This window comes from Calypte anna, chromosome 15 (genome assembly GCF_003957555.1).
Source record: "Calypte anna isolate BGI_N300 chromosome 15, bCalAnn1_v1.p, whole genome shotgun sequence".
Lineage (NCBI taxonomy): Eukaryota > Metazoa > Chordata > Aves > Apodiformes > Trochilidae > Calypte > Calypte anna.
In genome coordinates, this window is record NC_044261.1 from 9652624 (window position 1) to 9668915 (window position 16292).

The 16292-nt window shown below is 40.3% G+C and overlaps 1 protein-coding gene across 8 annotated transcripts in view; it reads right to left on the minus strand.

Moving 5' to 3' along the window:
- The window catches only part of DEPDC5 (DEP domain containing 5), a 43738-nt gene that overhangs the window by 19265 nt on the left and 8181 nt on the right, over positions 1-16292 (minus strand). For 5 of the 8 annotated variants that reach the window (XM_030460849.1, XM_030460853.1, XM_030460851.1 and 2 more), the window contains exons 12-29: positions 16210-16282; positions 15373-15476; positions 15132-15206; positions 14109-14243; positions 13599-13660; positions 13425-13498; positions 12806-12875; positions 12265-12301; positions 11709-11829; positions 10972-11195; positions 9211-9414; positions 8616-8751; positions 7691-7788; positions 4694-4759; positions 3191-3347; positions 1884-2044; positions 776-893; positions 444-611 (exon numbers count right to left, since the gene is read on the minus strand). In XM_030460849.1, coding sequence (XP_030316709.1) covers positions 444-611; positions 776-893; positions 1884-2044; positions 3191-3347; positions 4694-4759; positions 7691-7788; positions 8616-8751; positions 9211-9414; positions 10972-11195; positions 11709-11829; positions 12265-12301; positions 12806-12875; positions 13425-13498; positions 13599-13660; positions 14109-14243; positions 15132-15206; positions 15373-15476; positions 16210-16282 — 2083 coding nt within the window. The remainder of the gene's footprint in view (positions 1-443; positions 612-775; positions 894-1883; positions 2045-3190; positions 3348-4693; positions 4760-7690; positions 7789-8615; positions 8752-9210; positions 9415-10971; positions 11196-11708; positions 11830-12264; positions 12302-12805; positions 12876-13424; positions 13499-13598; positions 13661-14108; positions 14244-15131; positions 15207-15372; positions 15477-16209; positions 16283-16292) is intronic. The other 3 variants (XM_030460854.1, XM_030460855.1, XM_030460850.1) reach the window with 1 other exon arrangement.

Consider the following 16292-nt stretch of genomic DNA (forward strand, 5'->3'; position numbering starts at 1 on the left):
ATTGCTGCTCAGAAGCCCTGCTCTACACAGCTTAGGAGTAGGACTACAGTCAAGCTAAAAAATGGACATAAGCAAGCCTCCAACAGGTTCAAGCTAAATGGAATTTTTGAGTCAGATCCAGAAATGAGTAAGAAGCCAAGAACAGCATCTGTGTGGTACAAAATGCCATCGTATTTCTTTGCATTTGTAGCAGAGGGGGGAAAAAAACATTCATGCTGAATTTTGTGATCAAGTCTTTGTATCAAAGATCAGTTAATGCAACAGCAGCACAGAGTAAGACTCCTATAAGGCAACAGCTTCTAGCACCATACAAGTAAAAGCAGGGCACTTACTCTCCCTGGAGTACTGAGCACTTGTGGGTTGAACTTGAAGAAATTTTAGGTCACAAAGAAAAAAAAGGCAATTAGGACACAGAACAGTCTGGATGGAAAAGGAGATCTGACCTGAAATCCTCAGAGCCAGCAGAGCAGATATACTGATCCAAGTAATTCCACTTGTACTCTTCTAGTCTCTCATGGGAAAATTCTACCCAGCAAGAGACAAATTCAGAGTCAGAGTGTGAGGGGCACAAGCTGTAAGTGTAATTGATCTGAGCAGACTCATATGGATACCTAAAAACAAACACAAACATTACTTTCAGTATCATCAATAGCAATGCTCTCTTTCTTCTCTTAAAGAAGGTTCTACAGAATGTTCTTTCAAGCAATTACAGCCAGATGGAAAGGCATGTTCATCTAACATTGAAAGCAAGCTGCCCAACCAGACAGATACTCACTTTGGCAGGTACCGAGTCACAGTAATTATTTTATCTTTTAATGTTACTTTGTGGAAAGTACGGCCCATACTCAGCCAGTACTGATCTTCTTCCTCAGGTCGATTTCTTGACACAAGACCTAACAGTAAAAAGCAAAATAACTCCTTTTAGCTTTTTGCAATAGTCAGAACCTTGTCAACAAACTACCTATGGAAAGAGACACCAGAATGGGGCTGCTGAGCTCAAGACAAACTAAACCTATCTTTCAAGCCACCTTTTCAAAGAACACATGCACAACAAGCCTTCTGTCCTTACAGTTAAGATTTGCTTGGATGATAACTGAAGGACATTCACAGTTCCTACACCAATGTCACAGACTTGACAACTAGAGAAGAGACAATATGAAGTCTTGAGAAAGCACTGGGTGAGATGGTAAATCTGAGCTTCACTTTAACTTCCTCTCTATGTTTCATTCCTGGAACTAACCACTTCAGATCAACTTCACTGCTGAAGTAACCACTTCATTCAGTACTCCCTGCTCTATGAACACTGCATGGTGCTGACTTGTCTAGAGAAAATCCAGAAAAAAAAGCCAAAGTCAATCAATCAGTCATATTCTCTCAAGGGAATATAATACCCTGTTAACCCACTCCAGTCCTACCAGGTTTAACTGACTCACGGTTTCAAGGCAATGTAGATTTACTGGTCTACCTGGAACCTTCACAGCTATTTCAGAGTTAGGAAGCTGCTTCTAGAAACATACATTTCGAAGCTTTGGAGCTGTCATCTTATAGAGTTGTGCCTGCCCTGCAGGGATCATGTGAATTGTGTTTAATATATATTCACCTGAATGGCACTCAAACCTATTTCATTTGTGTTCACCATCATGAAGATGAGGCCAGTTTCTTATTACAGCTCAAAAATCCTGCACCTGTCACTCCATGCTTCAGCTTTTTGAGCTGCCCCAGATCAGGCTCTCTGGCACCAAAAATACTCATGTAACAGCAACAAAGAAGAAAGCAGAAAAAGAAGGTCTCAATGCACATCTCTGCCCAGTTCACAGAGGTTGCAGGGACTGGCAGAAGGAGAGAAAGACAAAAGACTGACTTCTCAATAGAAAGTCACTCACCTCGACTGTAAAGGGGACTGCTGCTGAGCGGAGGTGGCACAGTTGGGGCTGGTTTCTGTGGCTTGGATTGCACAATAATTTGATAGCCTTGCATGAGACGCTGACAAATAAACTCCTCAAACACCTGCTGGGCTGTCATCTGCACCCCTTCCTCATCTCTCCTGAACACAAAGGTTAAGGAGACCAGAGTAAGGAAACTGACCACACACCTATTCTTAGCCCTGCACTTCCTAATTGAGCGTTTATGCTTGCACTGGGCTCTGGGCAAGTGGAGCCCTCTGCCTGTGAAAACCACCATGCAAGAACAGGACTGGAAAATGAGCACCCATCCACTGCAAACAGGTGATGATTAGCCACCTGGCCATACTCATCAATGCCTTTGCAAGCAGTTCTGCAAGTAGTAAAAATTTGCTTACAATAGTTGTTCAACTTGGAATAAATTCACCAATGATCACTTTTACAGCATTTTGCAGATATTTTCAGAGCAGATTGCAAACGTTGAGCAGAGCTCTGAATAGCAAATGTGCAGGCAATGCTCCATCCTCTCCTGCAGCAGGAAGTCTAGAGCAGAGAGGGATTAAAAGACATCACTATAGCATCTTATTACAAGTACTTCTACTCTGATCTTTGCCCTCCTGCTATAAAGAGATATTTAACACCTCTAAGGTGTTTCTTCATTAATCCTGCTAGTTCTTATGTATTTCAATCACCCTGATATTTCTGGTTTGTTTTCACAAAACAGCAACATGAACAGATGCTTCTGATGTCTTACAAGTTGTGCAAAATTTGAAAAATGTTTAAGATGATGAGACAACTTCAGAAAAATATCAAACCAACCCTATTACAGAATAGTTACCAGAGACCCGAGACAAGCCAAGAAGTTCTATTTATCCTATTTCCCACCATGATTCTTTAAACTAAGTATCTCTGAAAGTGAGGACAAGCACCTTAAATACATGTGCCTTTGCTCATGTAGTGCTTTCAAAATACCTGCTAGAAAACAGATTAACAAAGATGGCTTGAGGTTGATTATTTTTTTTTGGACTGAAGCAAGAAAAAAGAGAGTTGTAAAATTTGGTACACAAACAGTTTCTAACATAAAATCTACATAACACAATACTGTCAGATGGTAACATCAGAAAAGGTGCAAAGTTACCACTGCAAAGAGAAAAATGGAAGTACTCTTCTGCTATGTTGGCAATTCATCCGTCTCTTGTACAGTCTCCAAAGTGTTCCTCTTCCATCAACTGTGCCTTAAGCACTTTGGATAAATGCAAGTGATTTTACAGAGAAGATGCTGGCCAAACCTGTCAATGTCAGCTTCTGGGAGGAGATCATAGCAACCCTCAGTGTAATCATTCTGTAGACTCTGACGGTCGGGGAAGTAGTCGGTGGTGAGAGGCAGACATGCCGGAGTAGTGAGGGATTTCCAGTCCACTCCAACTGTACAACAGAAGCCTGGCACTACGGGGGGAGCAGACAGTGTCAGAACTGCCTCGTTGTGTTATTGGGGACAGACAACAGGGCCAAATATGGTCACCCATGAAAAAAAAGAAGGAGGGTGCAGAGGAAGATGAAAGAAATGTGAGAAGGGGAAAGTAAGAAAAAATGAGGAACAAAACCAGGGTTGGCATAAAGTCAACAGGAGCAAAAAAAGGAAGTGGGATGGGAAGGGAAAAGGAAAGTAGGACGGGAAGAAGGGAGAGAGAAAGAGACAGAGTTTGTTAAACAATGCAGTGCACATGCTAAGTCAATCCCGTCATGCAAATGGCATTCAAAGTTAATACTTTAATTTTCTGTTGATTGAAAGCTAGAGCTGACAAAGCCACCACTCTCCCAAAGCTTACAGCAAGTCAGGTGCAGTTACTCATCATTAATAAAAAAAGATCAACATTCCAAGTCTGCACAAGAACATCAGACCAGCTTTGCATCCCAGACAACTGAAAAAACAGACGGGGATGAGGAGAGAAAGAATGACAGACCAGCCTCTTTCTGGAAGAGTACAACAGCATAAAAGGCAGTATTTTTTTTTCCAGTTATAAAACCAGAAGTCAGATCCAGAGAGGTGGGAAGACAAGAAAAATATTAACTTGGAAAGCAATCCTTCCCCCCACACCCTTTCCTAGAGTTATCTGGATTTACAGATACCTAAAACTAGGCATGGAAAAGCAAAAGCTAACTAAATGATATCAAATAATTAATTCACTCCTGCACTACAGTCTAACCTGCCTCAAATCATCTATGTCAAGGCACTTGGCCAACTACTAATTCTTAACTTCTTGTCATAGAGATTTTACAGACAGAGAATTATTTTACTATAAAAACCTTAGCATTAATAGCAGGACCACAGTACAATAAGAGGACAGATGGCTATAAAGAAAATGTTTTCTTCAGCAGTCACACACTTTTTTGTGTATTAGCTGAAGACTTTCTCAGCAAACAGTACCAAACTCAGAAACTGGCTGTACTACTTCAATTATCTGCTGCCAAACAAACTGTTCATATTGAAAGGTAGGTAAGAGATCAGCTGGTTTAGGTTTTTGCATAAAAGTGCCTAGTAAAAGAATTTCAGATGTAATACATCAACCAGGTTCACATATTCCTAAGAGATACAGAAATGCAATCACAGTGAGACACACAGTACAAATTATAGCAGGGCAAAATAAACTACTGCCAAAAACCAAGAAGGCTCCTCAGCTTCTTGCCTACCACCCTCCTGAAGCCTATATATATATATATATGTACATGCCCTTTTCCTCCCTGTCTTCCCACCTATCTAACACTCCTTTCCAAAGCTTTCTACTGCTTACTTGGATCTGGAGAGTTAGAGACAGCATCTTCCAAGGTATCCTTGTTCTGAGTTTTGAGATTCATCCCTACAAGAAAGAAATAAGTATTTTAGGCAATTATGCACTTCACTTTCATTTCAAATTAAAATTTAAAGAAACCCATAAAATCAAAACCATGACAATGTTTTAAGAATATGGCATTCCTCTCTTTGGAAAGAACTTAAGGCTCTGCACAACAGAAAAATATACAAAGCCAACTAATGAGAAAATCAAGGCAATTTGGATGAAATTCAAGCACCTCATTAGAGGTGTTCCATAGCTAAAACCCAAGCAAAATCAACCACCCCAAAATGATGAAAAAAATTTGTAATCATAGAACTTGCTAATCTCTTGGCAACCAAGTCCTTTTAAATACATTCAGTACCCAAACCCAGACTTTTTTAAAATGGGCTTTCTTGTTTTATGAACAAGGAATAATTTATGAGAAAGCATTTCATAAAACACAGGAGCAGCAAGAAATTAAAACATTTTCACCCAGTGGGAGAAGAGAACATATAATAATACAATAATACTAAATTGTGTTCATAATACAATATTCTAACTAACATTCATACATTATATCCATGTAGTGTATCAAAGCTGCAATACAGATTTACTCCAATTCCAACATTTTTAGACAAACAACCAGCACATCAACTCTCTGCCAGGGGGCAGAAAGGAAACAAAACATACAGCTGATCTCACTGATTCAGCAAATACAAACTACCTTTTACCCCTTGCCAGACTCAAAAAAACTTGACAAGTGTCCCTAAATAGGTCCAATATATTAATTATAGACAGTTTAAAATTCACATGCTCTGGCAAGGCTCCATTACATTTCACTCTAAGATATAACTTGGTCCACAGTTCACTCTGGAAGAATACCAAGGAAGTTTTTATTTTGTGAGGAGGTAAAATGATAGCTATCAGAGAGATGCTAATTTTCTGAGCAAAATTCAGTTTATTACATGTAAGCACCAGCCTAAAGAAAGACTAATAAGGGACTTAAGACTAATAAAAATATATATTTACATATATATCCATATAAATTTATATTAAAGTTTTGATTAGGACTTAAGACACTGATTTTTCTCAGTGTCCAATGGATTTGCCTGTAATCATAGCCTAATAAATAATTAGTCTACTAACCTGGAAAACAGATCCTAAAACAATAGCTCAGTGAATATTAAGCCAACATGACACTATGGTAACAAGTCCCTGTTTCACACCTGTCTGTTAGACAAGCAACAGAATTTGTGTAGTTCCAGTAAGAAAATCCATGCAGCAAGGAAACCCCCCAGTTACTCTTGATTTGTTTCCCTGAGCTGGTTCACCATAGAGCTGCATAAAGAGCTGCTGTGGCTTGTAGAGAAAACAAGCAGCTAAGGAGACAAGAAAAATTGCTGACTTAAAAGTCATTTATCAAAATACAAATTTCAGGAAGCTTCCAAACAGGAAAAGCACTGGTTTTTATAAAACCAGCTTATGTAGATCTATCCAGGAAACCAAAACTGATATCCCAGTTGTTACCCTAAATAGCTCTTCCTAACAGAAAGGCTGGTAGTCTGCTTCCATGATGATGGCAGTGGAACAGTAAAGGAGCCACAAATTGGCATTTGTGTTTCATCAACTCCGCTGATGCCACCTGCCATCGAGTTAGGGAATTACAACTAAATTTATTTGCTCTGAACCATCACCTACCACCCGCTGAACAAGAGACCACATACTGAATGTCAGTGTAAGTAGATGGGGTGATTTTTCACTGTGAAGCTCCATCTCCCAGCAAAACATCTCCCTCTGCTCCATGGGCAGCAGAGGAGAACCAGACTCAATGAGAAATTGTATTTTTATAAATTAAAAAAAAAAAGGAACCAACAACTAGAGACTTGTTTCATTTCCTAGGTGGCTCAGACCATAAGGGAAAAACATAAGTCAAATGACTGAGTCACAGTGTGGCAGCTACAGATGGCTTGAGGGTGTTTAGTCAGGGAAGGAGCTCATAACAACTTTCATAAAGACACAGCTTCACTTCCACCACATTTCTATCTAATCTAAAGCCACAAATTTACAGCCAGATTCATATCCAAACTACAGACACAAAAGACTTCTATCAAATGCAAGCATGTTTCTTGCCACAGTATGCCCTGCATCTGTGTAGGGCAAATTGGATGCAGCAGCTGAAATGCAGTTTAGCAACTGCAAGAACAAGGAAAGTCTGGAGGGCAGAAAAAGAAAATGAAGAAAAAAACTGAAGTGCATTCAGATGAAATTCACAGAAGGAAACAACCTTTCACAGAAGGAAAGAACACCTTTAATCAATTACTGAACACAAGGGAAGAAAAAAAAAATAAAGTCTGATAAGTTCTTTATGGGTCTTTAGAGTATGAGCATAGGAAAAAAACAATTGTTTCATCCAAATGCAAATCAGAAAGTTGTATATATTTTTTTAAAATAATCTTTAAATTGGTTTTGAAAAAAGAACAGAACTCTTGAATGCTTTACTCCAACAGGTACTTTTTTCCATGTGCCTAACTAAAAAGCAAGTTCATAAAACAAACAACAGAATACTTAAGTGTTGCATGTTGTTCCACTTAAAGGATTCAAAAGAAATGCTGGGAATTCCCACTAAGTCAAGTGCATAGGTAAACTAAGACAGACAGTGCTAACCCCCAGCTGAAAGTACAGATATGCATCTTCTCTCAAAAATGTAATAAACACAGCAGGACATACTTTGAGTAGAGACACACTGTAAAGAACAAACCCAAAACAACAAATCAACCCAAAAAACCACCATACACCAAGAAATGCAAGGAAGAGCATTAACAGATGACTCAGTTGAAAACTGGTTTTCCATTATGGAGTCTTCCTACTTTGTAATACCTGGCCCATGCACCTTCCCTGACTTCTGGCCCTGTAACTTTGTCTCAGCTAACAAAGAGGAGCATTCTCTGCCAATCCACACTCTGTCACTGCTGTTACCTGCACCGTTGCTGCCAGCCAGACCATTAGAGTACTCTTCTGTTCCACTGAAGCTCAGGAAAGAGGCACTGTCACCTGGATGCCGAGAGCTGCTATGTCTGGAGAAAAAAATAACCTCTATTATAAAAACTTTCCTCACTGATGCCATTCCTTGGTTTTAACAAGAAATGATAGAACAAATAACAAGTGATCAGCCTGCTGTCTCAGCTGAGGCACTGGTGAACCCATGCTGTTAATGATGTTTGCAGAGATGATAACAGGCACAAAAGCAGCACAGAGAAGGCCACAGCAGTAATATCCCATCCCTGCCACACTGCCTGTTCCTTGCCTCTAGCAACAACCTGTCTTTGCAGGACAGTGGAGAACCTGCTAAACATACACACCCAGGAGAGAAATGCAACTTAGATGGGTATCTAAAAAAGTAGTTCACAACACAGGTACTTCTATTTGCAATCCATCCTTGATGCTTGTATTTCTTACCAGCCTGGGGAAGACAAGATTGAGTAGCACTGAAATGTACTGAAATGGCTCAGCAGTTACTGGGAGGCAAAGCCATGCTCTGTTCTAAAAAATGTTCTAGTCTGGAATGAAGGCCACAGGTCTTGGAGTAATAAATCAAGCATTAAAGACAGGCTTTTACACTGCAATTTTGAACAATTCCTGGAATGATGCACTGCATTGCTTGAGCACAGCTAGCTGTGATAAACTACCACCTTTCCCAAATTAGGGGAACTAAACCACCTCTACCCTTTGCCAAAAGAGCTATGTATCTCAAAACAGAAATATATAAAGTAGATGTGGCACTGACACAACAAATTATTCAGCTTACAGCTCACAATCTTTAACTGCCTTACTGTAACACACAATATTTAAGGAAAAGGGGTTTTCATGCAAAGTCAACACAGATTCACCCTAAGCACCTCACCTGCCAGTGGCCTCATGGTAAGCCAGCTCCAGCAGCTCAGCAGAGGAATGTGTCAAATCCTGCTGCCCATTGCCCTGCATTTCTGCCATATTCTGACGGGTTTGATGATGAATCTGGATAGCTTCTCCTGATGGACCTGGTTACAGTTTGAACATTAATCACATTTGCATTGATTCCCTCAGTTTGTCAACAACACAGGCAATACTAACTAACAGAAATTAAGACAGCATGTTTATGAAATCTTCAGACTTTAATCTCTGGCATCCTCTCTAAAGCCCACAAAGATTATTTTTTAAAATGTGTTGCAGAGCCTGCTTACAAAGGACTAAACATGACAGCAATGCAGCATCTGAAACTCAACCCAAATTACAGCTATGATTCACTTCAACAGCCACCATCTACTTTAAGACTGTTCCTCAGCACCTGACACTGCAAGCTTGCCAGCAGCTGGCAATGTTTTCAAGAAGAGGATCACTGATTTATGAAGCCAAAACACTTAGCTGCACCTCTGCTGCAGTGCAGAGCACTTCAAGAAGCCAGAGCTCACGCTGCTTCTCCTGTGACAGCAACTCAGTGTGGTGTGAAAGAGGCTTACCCACAGGGAATGTGTGCATCCAGCGCCTCCTGTTGGATGTCAGCTTCATGGGCATGCGGGATGGGGCAAAGGGATTTATCAGAGCCCGCTGGGGGGTGTATCCCCCAGGCCGAACGTGCAGCAGGGACTCTGCGCTGCCAACATGGAACCTCCCGGGGGCACTGGAGTCCCGCTGCTGGGGCTCCAGCATGTTCTCAAGGACATCTGAAAAAAACCCACGAAGTCAGTGTGAGATCACGCAGAAGCCAAGCAAAAGAAAATTAATTGCTCAGGGATATAAGGATTGCCCAAGATAAGTGGCAATAAGGAGAGCTGAGGAGTAGGCAGGGGAAGATGCTGAAAGAAATTTCAGTTCTACCTGCAGTTTAGAACATAAAGAACCCAGACAGAAAAAATTATTTCATCTGCCATTAGAGAATTGATGTGTATACTGTGTCACTTTAGACTAAATGAAGCCATAAAGAAACCATTTGGTAAGTCGACTATGAAGAATCACTTGAAGCTTTCAGAATTCCTGAGAAATCAAGATTGACACACCAGAAACTTCAGGGTGAGTACCAAAGACACAACTGAAGCTACAACTGAGCAATGTCTGCTTTTTTTGTAACATTCAGATTTTACCAGAGAAATAAGGGATTTCTTCCAGAAGATATGGGGCATGAACTCAAGCTAGCAGCTAGTCACTGCTACTCAACATAGAACAGAAATAGTTATTTAGGAACAGGAGAGAGAAATATACCAGATGACTAAGTAGCAACTTTGAACAACAAACAAAAATGCTACAGAGAAGGAAGGTTTTAATTTACTACTCTATACTACCAACTAGAACATGTGAAACCCCCCAATCATTCTGACTCTTCCCTCCCCACCAGTCCTATTCCACACACATCCCCATCCAGTTGCACAGTTCAGCTGGGTCATGGGACTACCCTTCAGTCTAAGGGAGTAAGAAACATACAAAAAGAAATTGTGTACATTCACTGACAGAAGAAGACCTGAAAGGTAAATGTAATGTGAAGTACAATGTGTGACAGCGGTTCCATTCTGGTAAATCAAATTCCTGTTAACCAGATAAATATGGTATCAGGTGTCCTGCAGTGTGGTGCAAACAAAACAAAACAAAGGGCCTCCAGGGTTAGAAATTGACAGCAGATCAAATGGTTGAAGGAGAAATACAATTTAACCAGAAATGACCTGGATTTGTGGAAGATACTGCATACTGCCAGAGAACAAAATTAAACTGGAAGGAATAAAAAGTAGACTGCCAGCACTGCTAACACAGCAAGACAGCTCAGTAGTATGTTGTCAAAAGGAAGGATCCAGAAAGTGACTCTTAATGACAATAAATCCCCACAGAGAGAAGTTATAAGAAGAGTCCCTAGAGCTGACTACTAAGATGAATTCTCATTTGACAGATTATAGGTGACCTGGATAATAAGAAGTTACTTGTATATGTCCACATTTGCAGGCAGGCACAAGGGAATAGTCAAATATTAAAGAAGGCAATAGACAAGGGAAAAGAGCAAATCAATGTCAGGACATTTCTATTTAGGACAACTCAATAAAAAAGCAATGGAATTGGACAAGGATAACAATGGGAGAATGCACACCCAGCCAGAGCAGGAGCTGCAGAAAAGATGTACCATGAATGCTAATAAACAGCACCTCCTCTGTGCTGGCCTCACAGTGGCCAACACAAACTTCCATCTTCTCTCTCCCCTCTGACCACCAAAAGTATTTTTTCATTTGCCTTAGGCTGACCTCTGGTGCTGGTATAGCCCAAAGAGCTGCTGACTTCACACTGATGCAGATGAGGCCGTGGGATCATCAAGATGTTGGAGATCTTGCCCAGGGAGCTGTCATCAGAAGCCTGGCTCCTCACCTCCTCGGGGGGCAACGTGCGGCTCTGCAGGGAGGGGCTGCAGGACACGTCGTAGGAGCTCGAGCTCTTCCTGGTACGAGTTTCTCTCTCCCTCACAGACCTGCTGAAAATAAACAGGTATGTTTAGTAATATAAAAAAAGAGGATAATCTCTGGGTTATCAAGTGGCTTGAACAGTCCCAAGTCATGTAAGAGACTGATTACTCAATAGGTGATCTCAAGTAGTTGACTATAAGGAAGCTATCGCTATTTTTTTTCCTATGTGGTTACTATATATATTCTGTGCATCATACAATAGAAGAATAAAATACTAAAATACTGTCTTGCACAGCTTGCAAAACCTGCTCAAACTCAGCAAGAGAGACTAGCTTCATTCTACTTCAGATAAAATTTAAAATTTAAGGAAAAAGTATGCTTATGCTTTTTCCTAGATCCCACATACTATCTTAGAAGTAAAAGAGTCAACCAATCATAAATACCACCTATAAATAAAGCTCTTTGTTCAGTTGTAAGCATGTGGAGCTTATTTCTCCTTATATTACTCAAAGCATTTGATGCATCAAAACCCACAATACAGCATGGCCACTCCAGATCCAGTACAGTCACAAGCCTCTTACCTGAAAGGGGTACAGCGCTGAGCTCTGGATGGGCCTGGCAGTCTGAACACCTGGGCATCATAGCCATCATAATCCACCTGGATGGGCAGGGCATTCTCAGCATCTTTTGGAGTGCCTAATGCTGAAATAAGAATCATAGAGCATTGGAACCTCTTTCAAGAATGTCCAAGATCTACCTGCAAGTTAAAAGATCTCAACACTAACAAAAGCATCTATTCCAAAACAAATAACCTGCAAAAGTAACATGAGCAGAACAGCTGGAGTAGCTCAGCTATCAAAATTGGTGCCTCTGAATCAGGGTTGCTTAGACCCTGATGTCTTTCCAAGACATTAAACTAACAATCAGCAAATCAATCCTTGTATGAACATATGCCTCAAGTTCCCTTGTGAGATACACCCTGAGTAATGACTGTGTGGTTTTAGTGCTTTTCTGCAACAATTGTTTCTTCACAGATCTCATCAATAGTGTTTTTGCTGAAGTGCTATTGTCTTAATTACAGCTGTTTTTTAATTTGGGAGTCAGTTGCATAGTTTGTTCCAAAACAGAAGCACTCACAGGCATCTCGGTTATTTTTCGCTTTCTCAGTCAGTGGCTGCAGGGTCCAAGGGAAGTGTGAAGTGACCAAACAAGACAAAAAAGAAAAAAAGAGAGAAGACAGAGATGGTAGACAGTCAGCATGTTCTAAGTAAATATCTCCAGTGTGATCAAGCACCAGACTTAAAAGTTTATCCTACTGACTCAGCAAGGCAGTGAGATCACCTTAGAAGTGTTAAACATTGATACTCAGCCACAAACGTGTGTAAAAAACACACCTTAGTCAACACCTTTGTTTGCCTCCACAGAGTTCTTCATTGCAGAATGAAGCTCTAACTTTCCTGGTAGCTAAAACATTCCTCACCTAGCTTCATCACAGAAAGAAATTGCCTACAAGCTAGTCCCTCATTCATAATCCCTACCATAATCATTTCATCTTTGCTTTCACTGTCTTTTAACACAAACTTAGTTGCAGTGGTTGGAATACTCGCTAGAAAGATTCTGATGGTTGGCTGAGAAAAGGCATCATAGTTAAAAAAAGCAGAATCAGGAAGATCCTTACTTTCCTTCCAGCCAGCTTGATCCGTGGAGTGAAGCTGTTACACAGGAGCTGGCTTTTGGATGTGTAGAAACTGCAAGAACAAACAGGGTGGTTCAGCTGTCTTGTAAGAACCAAACAATTGGTCAGCTACACAGAAGCAACCCAAGTTAGATGGAAAAAAGGGGATACCTTTATCTGCATCAGACAGCACATGGAAAACATAGATGGACAGTTAACTTGAGAGAAGTTAATACTTTCACAGAATCATTTGAGTTGGAAAAGACCTTTCAGATCAAGTCCAACCATTAACCTAACTCTACCAAGTCCAGTGCTTAAACCATCTCCCCAAGCACAACATCTATGCCTTTTCAACACCTCCAGGGATGGCAGTGTAACAGCTCTTTTTAGGCCAGCCTATTTAATTACATTTTCAGTGAAGAAATTTCTTCTAGTATCTAATTCAAACCTTCCCTGGTGCAACTTGAGATTATTTCCTTTTGTGTTGTTGCTTGTTACTAGACCCCCAACTTACTACAACCTCTTTTAAGATAGTTGCAAAGAGCAACAGGGTCTCCCCTCAGCCTCCTTTTCTCCAGACTAAAGCAAAAGTATTAAGCAAAGGCTGATAGAGTTCTCTTACCTATGGTTTATCCAGTGTGGAATATTGTAGTCATCACCCAATCTGGAGTCACCAGGACCACAGCGATTGTGGAGCTGTAAGAGCAATTCAGAAGCACAGCAACTCTGAAGTTGTGCCTAGCTGGCCACAAAATGTAACATTTCTAGTAGAAGAGAGGAAAGAATAATACATTACCTTAAAGAGTGGTACAGCATGTAATGGTTGTTCTCCCATGCATACCAAGTCCACACCTATCCCTGTAAACAATGAACAGTAAAGTTGAGCTATCTACCAAGCAGGACTGATACACTTAGCCAAAACAGATCAACAACTTGAGCTAAAGACCCAGTTTGCATTCAAATGATTTTAAGATATAATTATACTGAAAATGATAGTTAACATGTATGGTAACAAACCAACAGTTTGGACACAAGAAATGTTTCTTCTAAACTAATGCAAGTCATACAATACCATCCTTAAGGGAAAGGTCTGCATATATGGATGTTTTCATCACAAACAACATAAATAAAATGCCTGTAATTTCTTTGAAAATCTGATCATTTCAGTATAAACCATGGAGAAGTCTACCAGCTGTAACCCCGCTTCCCAAGGTATACAAGTTACAATAGATACTTATTCATAGCAAGAAAAGGCCAGAGCTTTTCCAAAAGCATCTGCCTTCATGAAGTATTGCTGGTTATTTACCATTGTCTATCATCCTCTGCTTGGTTAGAATCATCAGCAGTCGATCAACTTCAAACACCCCCACCCCAGGTGTGATAACCACAGACATCTGGCCGGTCCGGTCAAAGTTCCGGTTTATGTAGTGCTTGTCAAACACTAGGAGAAAGAATTAGGAATACTCTAAAATCCAAGAAGATGCTGGATGATTTGGTTGTTTCATGGTTTTGTCAGAGCACGGGAGGTGACTCTTTAACAGTGGTAATAAACAAGTTTCCACAAAGCACATGCAAGCATGAGGGGGATTGTATATGGCCTTGTCCAACCAAAAAATGTTAAAGCTACAGAAGAGAGAGAAGTTAGGGCAGAAGACAAGATGGGAACCAGACACACAGAAGGAATATTTTTCTAATATATGCTTTATAAAAATTACAAAAAACAACCCCAAACAAACCCAAAAAACTCCAACAAGGTAAAGTCCATTCCTAATAATTTTAGATAAGATCCTGTGCTCCTTCCTCCCATGTGAGCAACAAGACAGTCATTAAGGTGACAGAACAACATCTGATGTACAGAATCACAAAAAGAAGACCTTAAGAAAGCCTTTCCAGTCCAAAGCCTACTCTTCTAAAAAGAATGGATCAGTTTTACCTAAATCACATTTGATCTAACCTGATTTTTTAAATACTTCCCTAGTTTAAAAATTCAACTTCTATTCCAAGAAGTTCTCATCAATATACACAGCCAGAAGAAAAAAAAAAAGTTTCATCCTAGCAAGGCCCTGTAAATGGTTTCTGAAGCTTGAAATACCCACTACTCAGTTATTTGAGAGCCACTGGTTTCCCAGAGACACAAAAGACAACATCTACAGAGGCTGAAAATTATTTGAAAATAATAACTCAACCATCTAATATTCCCCTTCTCTTCACATTGTTAAGGAAAAAGCAGCAGAAGTGTACATCCATTTATAAACAGCTGCTTTAATGGCTCTTTAATGCTTTTAATGGCTCTTTCCCTCCCAGTTTTTATCCATTGTTCAGAACTTACCATTGAATGAAAGATTTATGGCCTCCAGGTAGTTCCCTTGTGCCGAGGTAGAATTGTAACCTTGAGGAAAGCCCTCTGGACAGAAGGAAAAAAAAATTTAAAAATAATAAAAAAAAGTCATTCTGTATAGACTGGCTTGTAAACAAAACCAAACACACCGAAACAGAACAAAACACACAAAAAAACTGCATTCCAACAAAGTACAGGCAAAACTGGTATTGGTACAAGAGGATTCTTGTACCTGCTTGCTCAAGTCGTACCAACACAGGATACTGGATGAAAAGCTTTTTAATGGTCACAAGCAATGAGGTCCACTCTTCACGTCTCTCATTCTGAACTACAACTCTAGAAAGAGCATAACATAATGAGGATCACAAGAAGAAGCTATGAAGAGAAAAGGGAGAAGGGATGAACGAACTGTAGAAAAAGGAATGAAGGTAAAGGTGAGTTTCTTCATCTGCCAGGCAGCACATTAGAACCACTGCGTAGCTGCAGTCACCAAGGTGTAGATGCACACACAAAGCTGGGCACAATCCCAGCCAGAAAAATCTCTTGCTTCTACATGAGTGATCAAAATTTTATGTCCAAGAGCATCACTGCTCTGCAAAGCAGTACGACCCTTAAAAAGCCCAAGTCAGAGTCAAATGACAGCTTCACCAGCTGCATCTGTTGTGTCTGTCAGCCAAAGAGCTCCAGTACCTAAAATGGAATCACTTGTGGATTCAGCAATGCTTCCCTCTGTTCTTCAACTACTCAAGAATATAAAAATCTTAAAAACAGCCAAGTCTTAGGCAAAAACTATTCCCAACTCTACTATTCCCAACTTTAAAGTTTATTGGCAATTCCAGAGGAGCACAGACAACACAATGTTCACATGTACCTGGAAAACTCACTTAGCAAATATAGGTGTGTGCCCACAGATGGCAGAGGGACTACTCAGTTTGTTGCCAGTTTCAGACATGGATGTTTTTCACTACCTGAATCCCTTGCAGGGCCCTGCAGTTAATGGCATTATATTCTCCACATGGAGTGCACATACACCATAAGAGGAGATGAAAGAACTGGGAGGAAAACATACTTGTAAAAATCTTCATAAAATCTTCCCTCATGATCCTGCCGGATTGATGCACGATGTGTTTCAGGAAACTCATCTGAAACAGA